Source organism: Bombus huntii, chromosome 11 (assembly GCF_024542735.1).
Source record: "Bombus huntii isolate Logan2020A chromosome 11, iyBomHunt1.1, whole genome shotgun sequence".
Taxonomy (NCBI): domain Eukaryota; kingdom Metazoa; phylum Arthropoda; class Insecta; order Hymenoptera; family Apidae; genus Bombus; species Bombus huntii.
Genome location: NC_066248.1, coordinates 2,203,197 through 2,224,515, shown reverse-complemented (window position 1 = coordinate 2,224,515; position 21,319 = coordinate 2,203,197). Strand labels below are relative to the sequence as shown.

Below are 21,319 nucleotides of genomic sequence, written 5' to 3'. Positions count from 1 at the left end.
AAATTCAGAGACAGTGGCGGTGCTAAGTTTAGCTTTGTAAACTTGTTACCCTTTGTAAACTCGTTAATTATCGTACAGCTATTGTCACCTAATTCTCTTCTCCTTTGGTTCCCTTTTTTTTGCTGTAGTACACTTTTTGCGGAATCAACGGATTTTTAATTAATTGCTAAATGCACGTTCCATCGAGCAATCAGAAAGATCCTGTTTATCCGAAACAATGCATTGGAAAAGGGTGGCACGGACAAAAATCAATATTTCGTATTGTTTAAAGGCTCCTACCGCAGACCCGTGCCATTCGGGTGGCATTTATTCTCTCGTCTACCATTTACTGATAAACGATTCTAGACAAAAGACTGAAAGTAAATTTCGCGTGTCTTTTCCTAGTTGAAATAATATCTCGATAAATATTGGAACAGTGATATGTAGGATAGCAATAGACTTCATAAATAACAATAATTTGTTTTTATTCTATCTGCCCCTCTATAAAGAACAGATATTTCTTTTCACTTCCTCGTTCATTCCCTCTGTTCGAAAAATATCGTATTGTCCTGTGCTTTTTCGTGCTGTATGGCTTCATTCACGTATTTAATTTATGCGTTCCGCTAAAAATCTCGTTCTTGCGTGGGAAACGACCGAAAAGAAATTATAGTAAACGTAGCAAATAAATTTATTTCTTAATTTTAGACTTCAATACTATATTCCACTATTATATATAACTGACTTAATAAATAGCTAAAGATGTAGTAATTTTTTATTAAACGATAATTTAATTTTAAGCTTGATAGAAATACCGTTTTAAATACAAATTAGAATTTCTAAATTCGTTTCTGTCGAATATTTTCAAAATGAGGTGTTGGAGCCCAATATTCCGTTGATTGTGGCACGGGTGTTGTTAAATTTGCATACGTTCTTGATAATGATGGTAAATTTACTTCGGTGGTATTCGTTTTATCTATAATCTTTATATTTTTGTCACTGTCCGATCTTGATATTTTGATATGCAGTTTGGGATTTTCACCTTTGACCATCTGCAATCATTAGAAAGAACATTAAATGAACAAAATCTACGAGTAAATTATTAATTTCGAGTTACAGCTACAGGTATCACGATTCGAATTAAACATCTACCACTCGTCTTTTTCGTCGTTGTCTCGTTTCTAATAAGAGATTTTTCAAATAAAATTCTCCAATCTGCGTTTCACATAATAACGTAATAAATGATTTCACAATGATTTAGTATGCACCGATCTCACGTTTTATCATAAAAATTATATAGTATCATAAATCGGATAAAAAATCATGATATGATATACGTACAAATAATAATTTCATATACAGTTTAATTCTAGTTCTACCTTATTTCTAATTTCTCACAAAGTTCTTGTATATGTTCGTTTTATTTTTACTTTAAATATACGCATAATGTTTCGAATTTTAAATATCTCCGTATTAAAATTTATATTTCGATATTTTTATATTAAAATTCGCATTTTAATATTCCTGTACCGATATCCATATTCTAACACTTTCGCATTGAAATTATTTGAATTACGACATAATGACTTTTTACTACTAAATCATTTTTCTACGTGTTTCTAGATGGAACATTTAACTCGTACCTAACATAATACATATACCATATACGTATTCTGCGATTTTTACCTTTATCTGCATCTTTTTGTTATTAACGTTCACCACTTTCGATTCAACGTCATCTTCATCCTCGATATAATCATTTTCTATAGTATACACAGGTATAGAAATTCTTTCGTAATTCCTTTTCCGCTTTTCATAATTATCGTCTTCGTATTTATCTTCTTCTTTAGGTAATTGTATCACGATGGTGTAAGGATGATGATTTTCGGCGCGTCCATCAAAATCGTCTCTCGTAGAACCATATCTGAAACGTCTGTTTATTGCTCTAGCGACTCTCATAACGAAGCAAATTTTAATTACGAGCCACGATAAATCTGTTAGTGAACTGTTCTACAAATAACTTGCGATCTAGTTTTCAATCCAATTACCAAAAAACCAGACGTTTCGAGTCGAATCACTCGAGCTTGCACAATTTTATAATTAAATTTAATGCCAAAAATATCGAAATTTCCCAGTCTCCCTCCCCGTGATTGTCAAGCACGTGACGCAGTCGATAAATCTACGACGTCGAACCGACAAATTAAACCGGGGATTTTGTAAAGTGGCACAGACAATGCGTCGTTTATTGACATCTGGCTTTATGCTTTTGGGCATGTGGTCATTAAAACGCGGGAAATTAGTACAACTGTCAATAATTGGAATTTAACGAACTCTACGATCGTCGATGATCTTAATTTTCAGAATATACCTCGCGTCTTTTTTATCTTAAATTTATTTTTCTTAATTCTACTTTTTACGTTATACGTGCAATGCCCGATTCAGAATAAATAGTAATCGGAGTATGAAATTCCTAACTGAACGAAGCGAACTAAGTTCGCTATTAAATAATACTGCATAAATAAGGAAAAATACGTAAGAATACGATCTTCGTATCGCGCAACTCAATACTCACTCCGTACCTATTATAACTTGGCCTTCGAGAATAATGGTCTTCCGGTGATATCCTCTTAGAATGGTAGAACTTGGATGATTTGTGATCCGCGTACGATCGAGGCCGCCACCATGGTCTACGTTGATAGTACTTGTACGGCCTGATCAGTTTGTAACCGTCTCCCATTTCGATAATTTCGAACAGCAACGCGAAAAGTGCAACTAGAAAACAGCGCTAGTGAAGCAACAAATTATTGATTTTATACGATTGAAAAAGTGATCGAACGAGATAAAAACGTATCTTCTTACAACTTTGATTAATTTTTAGTCTTTTTTTCATAATTTATTGATATATAGTAGCTGAAATTTAACGGTGTTCCTAACTTCGAATTTGAGTTATTTGTCGTTTACGTTATTACAATCTAACTGACGTTATTCGAGAAATTATCGTACGATCCGCTGTTCTTTCTTCGTTCATATAGTATGCAATTGTTTCACACGTCAAATCATATTATAGAGTCTCCGTGTTTCAAGTTATCGAGTTGTCTGCATACAATCAGTTTCTCAATTTCGATCCTATTGATAGTCCTTGACGCTTCTATCGATTTCGACAATGAAACAGCGTCATGACAACGCGTTATGATAAACTTCGACGATGAGAATCGGTCAGATACCGTTTTATTATACCCCGTGAAAATGTGTTACGAGACGAATGGGAAAGAAGACAGAGCCACGCACGTTGTGCCTCTCGTATACGTGATTGCAGCTCCATTCAGAAAATTAATCAATGTGCCAACGTGACGTAAATATTCCACGAAACTCGACGTGGTAAATCGTAATGTAATTAGTACTCACCCGTATAAGTATATTCATTTTCGAAATTAAGAAGCTCCACTTTGTACAATTACCCCGTTGCACTGTTATATTTATTCGAATAAAGTTCGTGATTTAAAATAACATAGCCGAATCTGGCGATCGTACAAACACGTGTGGTGCACTTCGCCACTTTCGAGCGATTCGAGTTCTATCGTTCACTGTGATCGAAGAGAACGGACACAAATCGCGAGACGAAGCGTCGTTTCATGCATTTCTGCACGGAATAACGAATCGTCGATGATTTCGTTCACGAGGCAACGTCCATGTGAGTCGTCACATGACTCGAAAGTTTTCATCCGCTAAACTTTCTTTTATATTTTTCCCCACTCTGTGGCAATTACGCGTATACCGGCTACGCGAGAGAAAATTCTGATCCGATGGTCCACTCGTTTCTTACTTGATACCCCTTTTTTTTTTATCTGTACTAAATCTCAGGCAACACGGACAGAAGCGGTAACCTGTGTTGAACGAAGCGATGCTCGTTAGCTACGTTTCTCCATCGGTCGCGTTGTCGCTTTCATTTCATTCATTCGCGTGGAACAGTGACGAGAAGAAGATGCTTTATCGTACGTTAAATACTTTCTAGTTTCCCTTTTTTTTATGTTTTTTTGCTACGTTATTTACACTATGTTCGATACTTCCTAGTTTTTCTTCTCTCTGCTTCTTCTTCTCTTTTTCCTATATTATTTACGAACGAATCAAACGCTCGCATGATTTATTAATAGACAGTAGATGTTTTTAATTATTTTGTAAATTATCGTTCATCAACAACGAACGTGGATTTGTTGAGAATTTCTATTGTCAAGGTTTTTTGTTTAAATTCGGTTCAACGATAAAAGCTAGAAGTCATCGTATTTTCGTAATTGGTTGAAATAAAAGCTTAGAGATAAACGAAGTTGTAGATTTCTGGAAAATGAAATACATAATTATTTATAGATAATTTCTCTACGTTTGTATGAGTCATCATGTAGAATCTTCTATTGTCAAGCACCTATTGTCCATTCTATTCCGTCGCTACGAATCGCTATTCGCCATTCTATTCTATCGTCTATTGTCACGAGCACCCTATTGTCAACAAGTCTCTATTATCCCGATGCTCTTACTCTTTTCTAAATATTTCCTGGTGTAAAAACTTCCTTGCATTCGTTAATTTATTATCATTTTTTAAATATCGACATTGGTCAACATTACGATTCATATCGTTGAGACATTTTCAAGATGATTTTCTAGACACGCGTTTCACTAATGTACCTGTTATCATACAAATCGAATAGTCGTAACGTATCTAGCGATTAAATTAGTTAATATTAATTAAAATTCAACGCAAACGTGCTTGGTACATTTTGATAATGAATTCTCTTTAAACTAATAGATCGCTCCAATGTATGTAATTAACATGCGATTAAGAAGTCAATAATTAATGAGTTTCTTTTGAAAGTATCGATCGTTGTGACATGTAATATGCATGTAGAAGATTAAAATCACGTAAAACGTCGTTGGAAATATAAATTAAAAAATTACATGCTAAGAGTATACCTCTGCATTTTTCATTAACTCCGCTTTGATGCGCGAATATTTTATAACGCGTGTTTTAAATAAAATATAACTACCAAGATAATATTTAATTACGCAATACGTTAACACGATGTTAATTTAATTTTCCAGAGAATCGATATTTCTGTTTGTACGACGATTTTCGTTGTGTCAGAGCAAGCATACGTTTCACAATTGGTATAATATTTATATATAAATAAAACAAGTTAAATATTCACAGCTCGTATCCTATCTCGTATTTAATACGATCTCGTATCTATCGGATATTTAAATACGCAAAAAAAAAAAACACACGGGATACGCGACAATATAAATAGTAATTACTTAGAATAAATCATTTTATATTATTTAGGCAATGAAACAAATCACTGTTTGCGTTTCATTTCATTAGTAGTGTTGGTCAAAATAGAAATTTTCCTAAACATTCTAGTAACGGTATCATCTTAATACTAATAAAATGTATATTGTATTACCTTAATACTATTACTAACACATCTTGTTAGACATTGTTACAACAAGATTGGAACAGGATAAGCCTAAACCGGATGTCGGTCTACCCAAACTTGTCCGTCACAGTTACTTATTCTCGTGTACACGCACACACATACGCGCGTCCACACGCTTCGTCTCCCTTGTCTGGTATCGTCTTCGCTATTTTACGAAAACCGACTTTAATACCGGGGAACTGCACGGATAATAAAAGGATCAGTGAAAACTGGGACGACGCCAGTGCCAAAAAGTTTGATAGGTTTGAGAGAATTGAAGATACCATATCGCAATGCCGGTAAATCCAAAAACATTGAGCGAACGGAAGTAGTAATCCTGACCGACGAAGTTTTACGATTCCTAAACTATTTGTGAAACATACACTGTCATGATCGTTGCAAATGATACTCGATAAACAACTAAGCGAGATCATTACGATTTTTACAAAAGTTTGCCAGCTATTAAACTATTACGATCGCTGTAACAATACAAATTTAAGTTTTGTTAATATCTAATTGCGTAATTATACAGAAATTTCTAGATAAAAAGCGATCCGGTCAACGGATTAAATCGCCATCGCGTTTTAGATTGAAAGGACAAGGAAAACAAGAAACGATATATTCATTGTAAGATGAATTACGACGAAAGAAACGAGAAACGGGGAGAGATATGAAGAAACTCAAAGGCAAGGCGGACGAAAGGAAGAAAAGAAGCGATCAGAGCGGAAAGGGAAATTGTCGGCTAGTGACGACACCTTTCGTGAACGCTACATTACCGTCATATCGTTCAAAACTGTGTTGTACCAAAGGAAAAATGGGACAGTTTATCGTAAAGGTCCTAATTTGAACGTTGCGCTAAAGGTACGGAACAGCTTTAAGACCATGTGGAAAGTAAATGGACGGAGAGACTGCTTTCTTCTGGAGAGAAGAGCAAACGAGGACAACCATAAAAATGCTTAGGAGAAGCTTGTGAAGCAAAACCAGTGTATGCAGAGACACGTACGCAAATTTGCTCGTGAATTCAATAATGTGTAAATATATCTCGTTCGTGAAATCGAAATAGTGGTTGTACGACAAACTTATAATTTTTCTTAAAAATATTTTAATCGCCTTAAATGTATATAACGCGTATAAGTGTGAAATTTTCTTTTAAATAAAAGCATCGATTCGTTAAAATATAACAGTTTCTAGTACTTGGGAGAATAAGTGTAAGAACATAGGGAAGCTACAAGTTAGATGATTCTTTTTTTACATGTTTTATTCAACCACGTGTGAGGTTTCAAGAGACAACTACAATGACTTGGATCGTTCATCACTCACAAGGTACATTACATACAAATATGTGCATCCATATAAAATATGAGGAATGATATGTGCATTTAATTTGAAACACAATCGATTGGAAAATGTAACGCTGATTAACAATCTCTGGAAGCATAGTATAGATCAAGTGTTAACAAACGCTTTCTCAACTTCCTTTTACAACGATTCCTATCGTTTTTGTCCGCATTAACGTTAAATTGTCCCGTTCTCCATTAGATGCAAACAATGATACTCAGTCCTTTTTTCTAAATCGAAGAATAAATTAAAAATTCGTTTAAAACAGCGTATAGAATAAGTTCAGTCTTTGTTAAATTTGTTTCGTACATTACATTACGTTTCAAACGAGAATTAACTTTTAAGTACACTCGTTGAGAAGAAAAATCAAGGATAAGAATTCAAAATGAAGAAAAGGTATAAGAATTGAGTAAAAAGCTAATCAAATTTGAGTCAACGTATTTTCCGCAAACGCCAAATATATTGCCTGATCACGCGATAGTAATTGCGAAACGAAACGAAACAAAATCATAAGCGTCTTTACATTTTCAATTACATGGCACTGTAATAAAGTCGACGCAAACACGTTTCAACATTCACAGCTAAATCAATATGAATTATCGTGAGAAACATGCTACGTTCGTGAATCAGAATACAGTTCGATGAAACGACGACGAAGAAAGTACTTTTAACGACGATAATCGAAGGATGCGAATGTAACGTTACTTCGAGAGGAATTCGACGAGTTTGTAGAAATATGGAAAAATTGGAACGTTTGTTTTCGTTGATATAGCGTTTAAAAAGCGGTACAAATAGTCGTATAAATAATTGTACTATCAAAGCTTTTAAAGAAGCATATCTGTATCTTTTCATGTTTCGGATCAAAGTAGTTAATAGACATGGAGATTGTTAGGCTGCTTATGTAAATACCATTTACAGTAGACATACACAGAATCGCGATAAGATTTAACGAAGAATTATATAATTTAAAAGAAGAGAATCAAACAAATTTGATGAAAAATTGTAGCTTTAAAAATAGAAATAACTTGAGATTTTTCTCAAGTTGGAGAGATATAAGAAAAATTTGATTTATATACAAATTAAATCGTATCTTATGGAAAAGTATCTGGGTGATTTATTAACAATTGTAGACAGAAGGGTGTCGCTTACTGTCCAATTTACATCATCTTACTGCGATTCTGTCTGTGTATAATTTATGGTAAATTCAACCCTTTGAATTCGCGATATACTAATTACAACCTAACGTCTTGTCTCAGAGTGACAGAAATGCGACAACATATCGTATACGTGTCATAATATGCGTCGGCTAGGTCTAAAGATAATACATCGCGTGTGATATACTGTATCTTCGTATAACGTTTATATTATACGACGAGCCAAGATATTTTATTATTTAAAATACCTTGAAAAATGTATCACGGACTCATGTTACAGTCTTCCAGTTTTTATATCTCGATCTCGGACTCGTTCCAAGAAATAAAAAAGTCTTCCAATGTTTTGAGGCAAATGTTGCCATTAAATAGATGCGTGAAACTCTTTAAATCAATAACGATTCTTTCATACCTTTCGAAAGCTTAAAAATATTACCTAGGTTTTTAAATAAAAAAAAAAAAAAAACAATTGAATCAAATATGATTTAAAGAACGTAGAGAAATGAAATCGAGCAAGATCAAGAATATGAAAATTAAATAATTTCCTATGAAACGAAATATTAGTATTTCATATAAATATCGCCATAATTGTAATCGTTAAAGCAATCGGCAAAGTGCAAAGGGTTCACACTCGTTATCACACTTGTCTCTAATATTTGCTATTCGCTAAATGAAATCATAGCGTGTAAAATATGAAGATTCCCACGAATATTCAGCTCCTTACGAGGAACAATTTTCCTATTCCGCAATTGTCTAACTTTCATAAGTTCTAATTTACGCTTGGAAAATTTCATTTCCCCCGTTTACGTGCCACCCAGCAAACTAATTGTTTCTTTGGTTTATTATTATATATTTGTCTCCGATATTTCTCATCGGTGTTGCGATCGATAATTTCGGTCACGAGAGCGTAAGATTCTGTCGATACAATGACAGAAATTATGAAGTTTCAACGCTCGTATAAAATCACAAGCACAAAATTTCTTATTCGACGGCCGAACGTTGAAACTTTTCTCGCGTAGCTTAGCTATAATTCGTGATACTTTCTTAGGAGCGACTTTTACCTAGAACATCATCAATGTCGTTACCGAAACCTGTTATTCACGGATAATTACATTCATCAACCATCTTTTAATAGCTGAAAGAACAACATTGTCCGAAAGCCTTTAAGAATAAGACACGAACTTTCACTGATGATTTTAACGATTGATCATCCACCATCATGTGTTTCATGTGCGATTCTTAAATTAATCTGAAACTCGACGAGTTATTTTATAGCTATCAAAACTAATTCTATGACATTCCTTTATATATTAAATTCACGGAACGCAAACTATACGCAAGTTTCCATTTTATATTCCAAAAACGATATCTAAAAGAATTTATTATCGGATGAGGGCATAGCAAATGAAAGAGATAACAAAAATTTCCTTCACATTCTAATAATTGATAAATAACAATCGTTATTACTGTTGAATTATACCGTGTACTGTATAGTTCAAATTCTTTAGAACGTCGCTTTTGAAATATAAACTGAAAATCTATTCGGTCAGAAACTCTTGCACATTGCCGTATGTTCAAACAGACGCAACGATTCGTGTTATAAAATAAACGACATATGTGAGATCGTCCGAAAAGTTTCTTTCGTTTCATAAGGTGATAACAGATGAACAACAATTTCTGTTTTATATTATTTTATCGAATTAGGTGTGACCCATTTCGTTTTATCTCTATTATTATGTTCCTGCGTAATTCAATAAACTAATATAAAAGAAAAAGCATTGTGCGTCTATTGTTTCCTTATAAAACAGAAAGAAACGTTTCGGACAACCTAATACATAGCTTCCTTCTCAATACGAATCGTCGATTTTACATTACCAATTTCAATAAATTCCAAGTCTCGAATTATATATTTCTGGTAGTTTCGTGAAACGAGTCTGTGAAAAATAAAAATGCTTTTGTAATAGGACTGGACAGAGGCAACACACGCGCTCCATTTTGTCCTTTCCTTAGTAATCCTAGAGGACATCTTCGGCTGTCTGTTCGAAAGATTTATCGTTACGTCGGGAATATATCGTGTCTACTATGAAATGTAGCACTACGCGTTGGTTTCTTGTAGCTCGGTGCAGTCGGTGGGTTTCACCTCGAGCCACCAATCGTTAGGATAGTGATATTTTTGCAATTCGATGCCTCCTCTAGGGACAGGTATTAATCGACTACCGAACAGTTTCGCCGGTAAGGGAGGAATTATAAGCCGAGGTGGAAAACATTGTAGACTGGGGGAAAATTCGCAGTCCGGAGGCAACACCCTTCTTGTCCAACCTACTCTTCTTACCATTCGTGTCTGCAGAAAAAGAAAGAAATTATTATTTCAAGCGTTAAATAATTAAGTAATGTCGAATACGCAACGTAGTTTGAACGTGTTTCTTAATTTTGTATGCGTAGTATAGCTGAAATGTGAACTACTTTGGTATAGTTAGATGATTCTTTTTTGAAACAAATTGATTATTTTAGGCAAGCTTGAAGAATTTAGTTATTTAATGAAATTCTAAGCGGCCAATTTTTGAGAATTTTTAACGTTCAATGTTTCAAACAACGCGCGTATTCTAAATAGAAAATATTAGTTCTATTCGCTGTAAACTTAATTTCATCGTTAGAACTTTTACTTTTGCGTCATAGTTGGGTATAGTAAAAGATGAAATATAATTGTTCGCTATGGTGTGTCAGAACGAAAAACATTTGAAATAACCTTAATATCTTGATGTTCTAGATTCTTGTCCTTCTATGCTGCAAAACGATCTTTAAAAGTTTATATCGTACGTACTAAAGCCGAGCAATGTTAATAAAAGAAAGTTCAACGGTTTATTGCCGAAAATAATGCCAAACGATAACTTTCTGTTGTCCTAGTTGTCTGATATGTAAAACACATCTCGTAAACCGTAGGTGATGTTCACACAGTTTGGAGTTTACAACTCGTAACGGGAGATCGTCATTAACATACGAATCTGATATTTTGTGAGGAACAGAACTGTTTGCAGATAGTAAAGTAACGTAGCTTCTAACGTACTCGTTGGCAAACAACTTTCAAGTATCTCGTACCCTTGTCCCTTGTAAATGTTCCATTTCATAAAACAAATTACAGTATTCGTTTGGCAGAAAATGATTTATACAAAATATCTGTACTTGTTTCAGTTATATTCTTGTACTAACCGCATATTCTACGTTTGCGCTACTAAAGTACAAAACGAAAACATAGTAATAAAACTTGCCACAGCATCCTTCTCGAAGACGACGACCTCCACCTTGGGCGCATCTTCGCCGACCCCGTGTTCCTGGATTCGATACACACCGGCCGCGTGCAGGTATGTAGCGCTCAAAGCAGCTTGACGGAATGCTTTCGTGATTAGGACATCGTCTCTGAGAGTGTCGACCAGGCAAAGCTCGACCTTACGTGCCCATGGCAAGGCACGACCGATTCGAACTTGACCCCAGAGTCCTCCGAAGCACAGAAAGTGCACGATGCTCAGTTTCGCTAGCACTAAGTGGACCCTAATGGAGTCACACACGACAAAAGAGTTGAACGAACGATAGCTTGGTGAAACTCGTGACGAGAGAAAACCGTGCCTAGTGAAAGTTTCGCTTTAGTCAGCCAGACGAATTTGACGGTTCGTCACCTCGTGATTGAAGCGAACTTTCGGTGATCATAGCTCGGCTCGATTTGATCGTGCAGCGAGCTATAAAATTGGTAGCGAATGTGCAGATAATGGTTGGTGAAATTGAGGAATATTTGAAAGCAGAGATGCTCGGTCTATCGGTCGATGAAATTGTTTATACGGAGAAATATACGTTCATGAACATATAAATACTTTATACAATTAATTAAAGCGTAAGACAAACAAACAGAAGTGGAAATCGTGTTGTAGAAAATCATATATATCGTGTATGTATGATTGTTCCTAGCGAAAAAGTTAGTTAGGATCAAAGGTAAACAAAAGAGTAGTTTATTTAAGCAAATCGTTGTAACAAAAATGGGTGACAGCATTCTGGTATCTTTAAAATCATAGCTGCTCGTAAAACACAGGATTAACTAATTAGTCAACGTGCTTACATAATTACACATAATATAGGCAATAATTTAATAATAAGCAAGTAGTAGAGGATCGCAGAACAAACTAGCATGCCAGCACAAAGGGGAATTAACCCACGCGTTCAGACGTAAACTTATCTACAGCCAGTAACTAGAACTCAATCGTATGGACCTGTAGGTAAGTTCGTGTAGTTTCTCCGTGAATTCCTCGGGCACGCTGCACGGTTGTTGAGGTGTCTCTTGCCGACTGAGGCTGTACCAAAACAGCATGATCATGAGAAACAGCGCCGCGAACGCTTGTAGCGGAGTGATATGAAATCGTCTGCGGGACCAAAAGCTCATGCTGGTAACCTTAAACATAAAGAAGCGTCGTCGTCAGCTCGAGCGTTCGTCATTAGAATCAACAGAATCTCGTCGATTAAAATAAACGCAACTGTTCATCCACGATCAACCATCGAGAAAGAAATCTTTCGATCGAACAAATTCACAAACGATCCTAACACCCCGGATCCAACATCGTGACGACTAATCATTGCGTAATTGCGAGGAACGACGCGAGCAAAGGCATCGCGACGCTACGAGATCGTGCAGCGACGTGTGCAAACGCGACGTAAAACGGACGCATGGCCTCGCGTGTCCACTAGGCCCGTCCAAATTCACGTTCTCGCGACACTGCTTTTTTTATCACCCTTGTCGCGCACCACCATCACCGAATATTTGCGATTCCGCCGTAACTAACCCCCACTATCCACTTTGTACGCCGAATGCCCGCTAGAACCGGCAACGTTGCAACCAATCGATTTTCCTACCTTACCGACGGGTAGTTCTTGATCGGTGGCGCCATAGTTGGACCGATTGGTCAGACTGTTCGCGCACTATCCAGCGGCAAGATGCCCTTGTGATTCTCTCAACTGGAATTTCGATCTATTATCCACTCGACACGGGGAAAAGTAGAGTACGAAAATAAATGCACCGACGTGCTTGCTCCGGTTTCTTTCATGGGAGGAGAGAAGTTTATCATTTTGATGGGTGGTTCGTCGAAGAATCTAAGTTAACCGATGCGGGAAAGGGAAACGCGGCAAACGTTGGAGACTTTTGCGGCGTTGCGGTTCGCACGTGACTGTACCAGAAATAGTTTTTCGCCGTTGGAATCTTAACGGATCGACGCCGCGCAGATTTCCGTATTCCTTTTTCACTCTGTTCCCCCTTTTCCTTTGTTTCTTTTTGTTTTGTACGCACAGGTCTTTGTACAAAGAAAAATTCACAAGGCAGGGGGTTGATCTCGCAGTTGCATAATTCGACGATGAGAACTCTATATCGAAATAGGGAACTTCGCAATGCTGCATTTAACATAATAAAATGTTCGCAGAATAGTTTCATCTGTACGAATGCTGCATCGGAATATTAAATTGGTACGTAATTCAGCATTTCAATAATTTTCGATAATGCACATTGTTGTACATTTATAAACGGCTGATAGTCGTGTGGGGTCAAATACGTTTGACCAGAATGGTAAAATGAATGTGTAATATTACAGGGATCATGCTCGTACGCGAAATACCAGACAGATCAAGCAGAACGAAACGAAATTTCATATATGGCGAAGTTTAAGCAAAAAGTTGCGATGGAAGCTATTAAACACGGATGCACGGAATAGGTGGTGTATTACGTGTACGCAATTCTTGCGCACGAGGATACCGTTACAAAGATAAACGTCGGTTTAATGGAATATTTGCCCCTGCGTCTGTCATAAAGAAACTATGCATTCTTTCAAGTACACTGTGACTCTGCATTTTTATTCTACCTTTTCCTTATGCGCCTCCGCGTAAGAATTCAAATTCTTCGCTTTATCCCTTAATGTACTGCTTTATGTTTCAGTATATTTTGTATCATGTTACATTTAATACTTAATTCGAACGATATTAGACGGTCACTGTGATTTTACAAATATTTTATAAAACACAAAGAAAAACTATCCAAACTTTATTTTATACTTTGTACATACGCTCTAATCTTTTCTAATAATTCGTTTCCTCGCATCAGCACGATTTGTACCGTTCGTTCTTATTTACCAATTGAACTAATTTTGCATTGATCGTAATAACAATACCAAATATAAAATAGAATATCGACGTTGCAGGTCTTTAACGAGGTGTTAATCGATGTTAGTCTTCCCATTGCTGTTTGAAATTATCAGTTAATTGCAAGCTGGTTTTGGACAAAATTTTCCGAAAGAAATTTCCTCATTGACAGTTGCTGCGAAGGGTCGTACACCATTTAGGGATGACTAGCGTTCGCAAATTCGTCAACGCTGGAACGGGTTTAAAAATAAGACGTAGCCTCGAAAATGTGGCGCGTCTATTGGCGTTTCTGCTCATTAAGATAATTGAGTGGGCTCAAGGCTTTGCCGCGATAACTCATTCAGAAGCGTCGTTCCCTCGGAAAAAGTAAATACAAAGAAAACGAAAGTGTACAAGAGGCTACGTGTTCGCTGAATGTGTTTCACCGAACGAGTAACAAAACTACCGGATAATTCATCGTGTTCGCGTTGGCAATTTGATTCTCTTCCTACTACTCGTTTACGTACGTCATTCTAATAAATAGGCAACGTGTAAATTTCATTTTTCCTACATGCAAACTTCGATTTAATCTTAAACAAAAACCTGAACATTAATCTTCAAGCGAGATACCGAAGATTACGAGAAAAGCAAGCGAGGTACCGTAATTACAAAGATCGATCGGTCGAACTTAATCGTTCGCGAGGCCTGCTCATTCGCGAGTTCGTATTTTTTCCGCGCTTTGTTCAAACGTTATTATTAATTTAGGTTCCCCGGAACCGGGAGGAGCCCTCCGTTCACCGAATTGAAGCGTTTCTCCGTGCCGTAAGCGGACGTGAAAAGAAAAATTGCGGCGAATGTCGTGGAACCGGGCGGGACCTTAAAACAAACGTTTCGACGACGCGCTTTTCTCTCCTTCTAATTTTATCTCGCCGCCTCCCTCCGTGCTGCTTAGCCGTGTATTTTCGTAACACGTGTCACCTACGTATAGGCACCTTATCTCCGTGGTTAACGAACACACGAGTGTGCTTGGCGATCTTTCGAACACGTGTACGAGCTCATCCCTCTTGTTTCGGTTCTAATGCTTCGCTTGCCCCACCTTTCTCAAACGAGTTTGCGCCTCACGCGGGTTAAACGATCAGCCCGTTGTTAGAACCGCCATTGTTGCAACGTTGTCGTTGACGATCGCGTAGTACATGAAAATTGCGATGTGTGAGAGAAACTGTATAAAGTAACTGTGCAACTTGTGAACACGAAATCCAAAAGAAAATGGAAAGATGGGAAAAAGAGGACGTAGAAATACGAGACAAAACTAGTTGTGCCTCGCAGGTCCGTGTAAAATCGAGCGAGTTAATGGTCCCTATCCTGTGCATCGAGCGAAAAGAAAAGAAAAACGCAACCGAGACCCGCGCGGAATCGCGAAGGTTTATACGTGTCGATTGATTGGCGCATTCCATTTTAAACGTCGTGGCGTTTCCTCTCGCGCCGCTAATCGTCGCTTCGATTTTCTCTGGCGACATAACAGCCAGCCATGTTTTTCCCTGATAATGAACTCCGGTAATCTCGACTGTTGTCGAGTGGTTCGCTCTTTGTACGGTGCCGACCGTGTAGAAAGTTCGTTGGTTTTTAGCAAACGATGCAAAATACTTAATAAAATTGCGATCTTAAACGGCCGGTAGCTTAAGAAATCGTAAAAATAGTTTGCTCGGTTGAAAAACGATAAAGGTCGGAGCAATTTTAATGACGCGCAAATCATCGTGCCCGTTCGCAAAGCGAATTATTAGAAGGACCGAAATTCACAGGAATATTTCGAATTTATCCTACCGATGAATTCGATAAATGCCTATCGGATATTGACGCGGCAGTAATTAACCCCTCGGGAACATCGACGTTTCGAACGTCAAAACGCTGTTATTCCATTGCGAGTCGTTTTACGCATCGCGCGTCGAGAACATTCCTCTCATTCGATAATTACTTGCGTAATAAAAATATGACGCGGTGCCTTTATAAAGATAAAACGACGAAAGCCTTTCTATCTGAATAAATGAGATATCGTCTATTCTAAATCAGAGTAATTTTCTATAAATACTCGAATTTCACCGCCACTATGAATGCGAGAGTTTAAAATAGAAATGGTATAATTTTTAAATCGACCATGTCGTGGGTAAAATCGAACTACGCTTAGGGTGATTCGTAATTCGCGGTACGCATAGGTTCGTTCTACGTTTCGAAATGAAACGAAAATCAAGAAGAATATGAAAAATTGCGTTGAAGCGTTCGTTTTTGAAAGAGAAAACGAGTGCGAAAATTAGTTGCTTCGTTTCAGGCTGTACGCACGTGGATGGATACCGTGATATTTAACAGTGTCGAGAACAAAAGAGAATTGAAAAGGAACCGGATAAGATTACCGGCGCCACGATAAATCCGTTTCCCTGGGATACCTTAACGACATTGTTGTCGCGTCTGACTTTAGCTGGCTATAAAATTCGGACCTGGTTTAATGTGAAATAAATGAACAAATTCTCAAGATGCCGCGTGTGGTCAGCCGAAGCCCGAACTCGCGCAACGGTCAACCGTTTTACGAGCTATAAACCTTTTTTCGCTATTGTATCGAGAAAGTTGGTACGGAGAGCGTACGCCTGTAATTCGCTTCTTCGAAGCTAAAGAGACAGAACGTTTGGTTTTTAAAAAGCACCGCCTTTTTCTGCCTACGTTTGGTCACGGTTTGAACCGTGGCGGGCGGTTTATGCGTTTTCCTGCCTCTTATCTAGATTTCGTCGCGACTCTTCTTCCTCCTGGCGAGAAAGAAGCTGCGGGATCAATTTGAGAGGGTTCCCCGAGGAGCAACCGACGGAGGGCGAACAAGGGAGGCGCGGTCCCTCGGGCACGTGATGAGAAAACTTGTTCGGTAAATGTACGTATTTGTTTGTTGGACGGATACGCGTGTCGGTGCTTAAAGATTGCCGCGTATTTGTGCCTGCTCGATGATGGGGAGGTATTATATATTCGAGAAGGGATACGGATTTAGCGGAGAGACGCGAAAGGGACTTTGTTGGTTAAGATCTCTGTTTAAGAACGATCGTTGGTATTTCTGGCAATTATTTTCTTCTACAAACACATTGAGGGATAGTAGTACCTTAGCCGCAATAATCAGCACGTGTTTCGAAATTATCGAGTTTATCCGGTAACAAATTTTATTCGTCTGCGCATATTTTTATCAAAAATACAGAAATATACAATTGCGTGGTATTATAACGCGATACGCGTACGTAAAATGTACAGCTTCCGTCAAACTTCGCGAAAACCATCGTTGGTTCTCCAAATTACTTGGATATTTTCCAGCCTATCTAACAATTCGCTAATCGAATTACCTAAAAGCCTAGAGTCCCGGTCGATCGTTTAACAAATTCCACTATGTGCAAAGAACGACCAACAAATATCGCGAACCCGATCGAACCTCTTATTCTTGCGCCCCCTGTTCATCCACCGTAACCCACAGGGTCTCCCCCTCTTTATTTCAGAGTCTTTATCGTCCGACGGTACTTATACGTCCGATATTCTCTGGTCGATGGAGAAAAACGGGCAAGATTGATCGCGAGCAACAAAGGAAGGCAGATTAGTGGTTTATCGATGAGTGATCTTCGAAAACGACATCGAGCGTGGGTGGGGATGGGGCTGGGCGTAAGGAACGGAGGGGCTGCTGGAGCAAGCGGGGACGCGAGTTGCATTTCAATGGACCCAGCGCGTACGTAAAAGTGTTTCGTGGATTCCAACGGGGTAAAAACCCTCGACGATGACCGTTCGGACCGGGGCCTCACAAAGGCACCGCCATTTCGTGCGGATCCCGGCCATGGTGGTTCCGCGCGCGCGCCGCACCCCGCGGAATGCTCGAACACACGGATTTTTGATTCCAACGAACCAGGGAGGTGTATGAATGCTGGAAATCCTGACTCTCTGTAATAGGTCAGCCTTGCAAAACGCCACTATCGACGTTACGACGCGACGGGACTGAGTTTGTTCGATGAAAAAGGTGGACGCGGTAACGCAGTTCGCTGGCGTTCCATTGGTATTTCGATCGGTCGGAAATCAGTTCGTTTTCTACTCGCGTTATTCTTCCGTGAAAATTAATCTCGATCGTGAACAATGCGCGTAATTTGCAAAGTAGCGTACGCTCGTGACTTCGTTTTCTCGTTACGAGTTTCAAGCAAAGTCGGTTCTATTTCGTATCGTACACACGTTCCGGTTAAATCGTCTACACGTGTAATATTGCCGGCACTTTCCGTTCGACAATGGCGGCACATTTTTCCGCGTGCGTTTCTAAGAAGACCGCAATCGCGGATTTGCAGCGCAAGAAGGTCGAATAGCGCGTGAACGAAATAACGAACGTACGAATTACATTTGCGTTATTGCGTTATGCGAGCGGCGAGTAATAGTCCGCCGAAAGGAATTCTTCCACGAAGTATTCTGAATTCCCACGTAATTCACTCGGTTCCATGAAACACGATCTTCCAAACTCCGCAATTATGTAAACTAAGTAAACTCGGCGATTCTTTTCCAAGTATAACCGTTGATTTCGAAACAGTTCGATCGAAGTACGAAGAGATAATAAAACATTTGCGCGCCGATAAACGGGTTTAGAAACGACCAAACGTTCCGTATTAGCGAAGAAACGAATTAAGAGCGACGTAAAATTAATTACACGCGATTAATGCGGTATTTCGTTCGCTTTTTCTACCTTCAAATCCACGAATATACAGAGAAGAAGCAACGCGATGGTAAATTATAGCGCAGCTTCGGTGACTGTCTGGCCTATGTACGCAGAACTACCTAATCCCCTGTTCCGTCGCGAAAGCAATTAACGATCCTTCGACCGTTTTTCCGGCCTTCATGCGCGTACTTTATGACGCTGTAATTGAATGGCGCATCACCGCGATTATGTGACTTGACGTCGCTGTGACTTCCCATGCGCGTCATTCCGCTCGAATTCACCGCCTCTATGCGTCCCCCCTCCCTCTTAATGATATCCGATAACGAGCTATCTGCTCTGATAGCTATCGATTTGGTAAAAATGTTCCAGTTACCTGATATTCGAGAAAATCTCCGAGTTGAGGAATTTACGTTGCAGACGACCGTTCTAATCGATCGAACTATTAATCATTACGTTACTGTTACATTTCTAAAGAAATATATTCTTCGAAACGCAATCCCTCGTTCTTTTTCTATCTCTCCGTTTTGGTACACCGTAAGGCACAATTTCAGTATCGCGTCGATTTCGCTACAAAGTCAGGTTACAGAGAAATCCGCGCGTACAGCAGCAATTAAACGCAGGAGGATCGAAAGCCTCGGCGAAAAAAGAAACTGGTGACCGCGTACAGCGGTAACAAATATTAAATTGTCAACGTACAAGAAGACTAATTTGGGACGGCGAGGAATCGACGCCGCAAACGGCAACGCGGTCTCGCCGCGTGCTTCTTGTCCGTTTAAAGTTTCGGCATTAGGAAAGGTGGAATGCGTGTAACTGCTACCCTTTAACTTCCCGTTGCCGTCCGCGGGAGCTTTAACGAACCGGCGGCGTAAAGTTCGCCCGGGGGCCGGGGACACGCTGACAACGAGAAGCCGAACCATGTGGTCAATGCGCGTTAAACGCTTCGTGCCCGGTCGTTTAACGTTCCCCGTGGATATACGAACGTTCCACGGTTATTTCGAATGCGCCTCGTCCGCTGGTTTTTACGTCGGCATAACTCGCGTCACGCCGACGATCTCCACTTTCCAAGCGTTTATATTTTCCCAACGGCAGTCCAGGCAAAATGCGAACTTCGCCGCTTTACGTTCCGGTTATACATTCGGTGCCATTTTTTCGCGCGCCGGGAAGCGCGTAAACAGATGATAACGACGCGTTTAGAGACACTTGGAAGCTCGTTGTCGGCGAACGATGACAGGTTCAGGCGCCTTCTTTGTTGCAGATGGCTTTGCTGATCGTTGAAGAGCGCCATGGAAAGATGGGGTGTTTAAATGCAGTTGTTTAATACTGCACCGTAGATCGATGTACGAATGCAGGGAGAGGAGTTGTTGTAAGAACGTTTAGAGAATTCCATGGTGAACCTATTAACCGTAAGATAAAATTAGAGGAAATTTGAGTAGCCAGTGCGATAAAAGTGCAACGAGGAAACATTACGGCTCTCTACGTTACTTTATTCTACCGCGATATCAACATTCTGTACTTGTATAACTTTCGATCCCAATTTACTTGAAATCTACGTAGGAACAGTACCTCGAGTTCTTCCACATCTTTCACATTCCTCGACAAATACGCCATTTGCACTGTCGCTGTCTCTAAACGTACGTAGCGAGTATACGTACGTTGCATTTCTGCATAAATTTTCACAAGAGGCGTCTTCTTGTTTCAAAAACATTCCAGTCGAAACGTTATCGGTATCGAGACGGATAAGCACACGCCATCGAGCATCGGCGCGTTTCTGCTCGAGTGCCGCAAAAGGATCCGCTAGATCGCAATCGAAGGGAAATAAATAACGGCCCGCGTCTCGGCGTATTTGTACTTCTAACGAGCGTGACAATGTCGAGACACCTTGCACGCTTTGATTCCGTGGCAGTCAGCTGCCGGAGGGCCTGTTGCACCGTCTGTCAATCCTTCGCGTGGATACGACAGCCTCTCGACGATAATCTATGCGATTCCTCGTCCGCCGTTATCGAAACGCACCTGTACACGTTCGTGCAACGTGAAAAGTCAGTGATAGACAGAGGTTGAACGTTGCGACGCGTTAAGGAGGATAATTGTCTGATGACCCGTTTGCAAACTTCGTAATCAGACGACGTTCGGCGCTTGGAGAAAGTTTGGGGAGCTCTTAGACGCTACATCGACCCGGTTGAACGTGCAGCGCTAGTTGGAAGATGAAGATGGTGTTAACGCGTGTAGAGTATGTATGGTTGGATTATGCGAATCGCTCGCAAGCCACGCTCCTCCACTCTGCGAATTTCACGATTTCGCTATTCGAGTACGTAATTAATATTCGACACCTCGACAAGTAAATAACTTACTTCTTAAATTGAAATTACTTAGACATCTGAACGTGGAGTTGAGAAATTTAGAAAAAGCGAAGTAGATCGGCTTAGTTTCTCGAACGCTCGTTTATGTCGGAAACGTAAGATCTTCTCTCCAAGTTCGTTCGAGCGACGCTTCTTAAATCCGCGTTCACGAGCACGAACGCCTCAGAAGGAAGAAAACACTGA

General features: G+C 39.3%; 2 protein-coding genes and 1 long non-coding RNA gene across 4 annotated transcripts; 1 reads left to right on the top strand and 2 right to left on the bottom strand.

The window, feature by feature from the left end:
• Positions 1–344: 344 nt before the first annotated feature.
• LOC126871003 (uncharacterized) lies at positions 345–8,232 on the bottom strand. 2 transcript variants are annotated; one of them, XM_050629329.1, is made up of 4 exons: positions 3,382–8,232; positions 2,556–2,761; positions 1,663–1,900; positions 345–1,028 (listed from the first exon to the last, which is right to left on the bottom strand). In XM_050629329.1, exons 1-4 carry the CDS (start codon positions 3,397–3,399, stop codon positions 816–818), a joined length of 675 nt encoding a protein of 224 aa, XP_050485286.1. In that variant the 5' UTR covers positions 3,400–8,232; the 3' UTR covers positions 345–815. The 2 variants fall into 2 exon arrangements, with proteins under 2 accessions (XP_050485286.1, XP_050485285.1); XM_050629328.1 differs by having other exon boundaries at positions 346–1,028; positions 1,663–1,909.
• Positions 8,233–8,371: 139 nt separating this feature from the next.
• On the bottom strand, positions 8,372–12,760 carry LOC126871002 (uncharacterized). The gene is made up of 4 exons (XM_050629327.1): positions 12,449–12,760; positions 12,187–12,365; positions 11,197–11,476; positions 8,372–10,271 (listed from the first exon to the last, which is right to left on the bottom strand). Exons 2-4 carry the CDS (start codon positions 12,354–12,356, stop codon positions 10,026–10,028), a joined length of 696 nt encoding a protein of 231 aa, XP_050485284.1. The 5' UTR covers positions 12,357–12,365; positions 12,449–12,760; the 3' UTR covers positions 8,372–10,025.
• A 176-nt stretch (positions 12,761–12,936) lies between these two features.
• On the top strand, positions 12,937–13,791 carry LOC126871015 (uncharacterized). Its single transcript, XR_007691500.1, has 2 exons — positions 12,937–13,426; positions 13,552–13,791. It is a non-coding gene; the product is annotated as an uncharacterized LOC126871015 (long non-coding RNA).
• Positions 13,792–21,319: the final 7,528 nt, after the last annotated feature.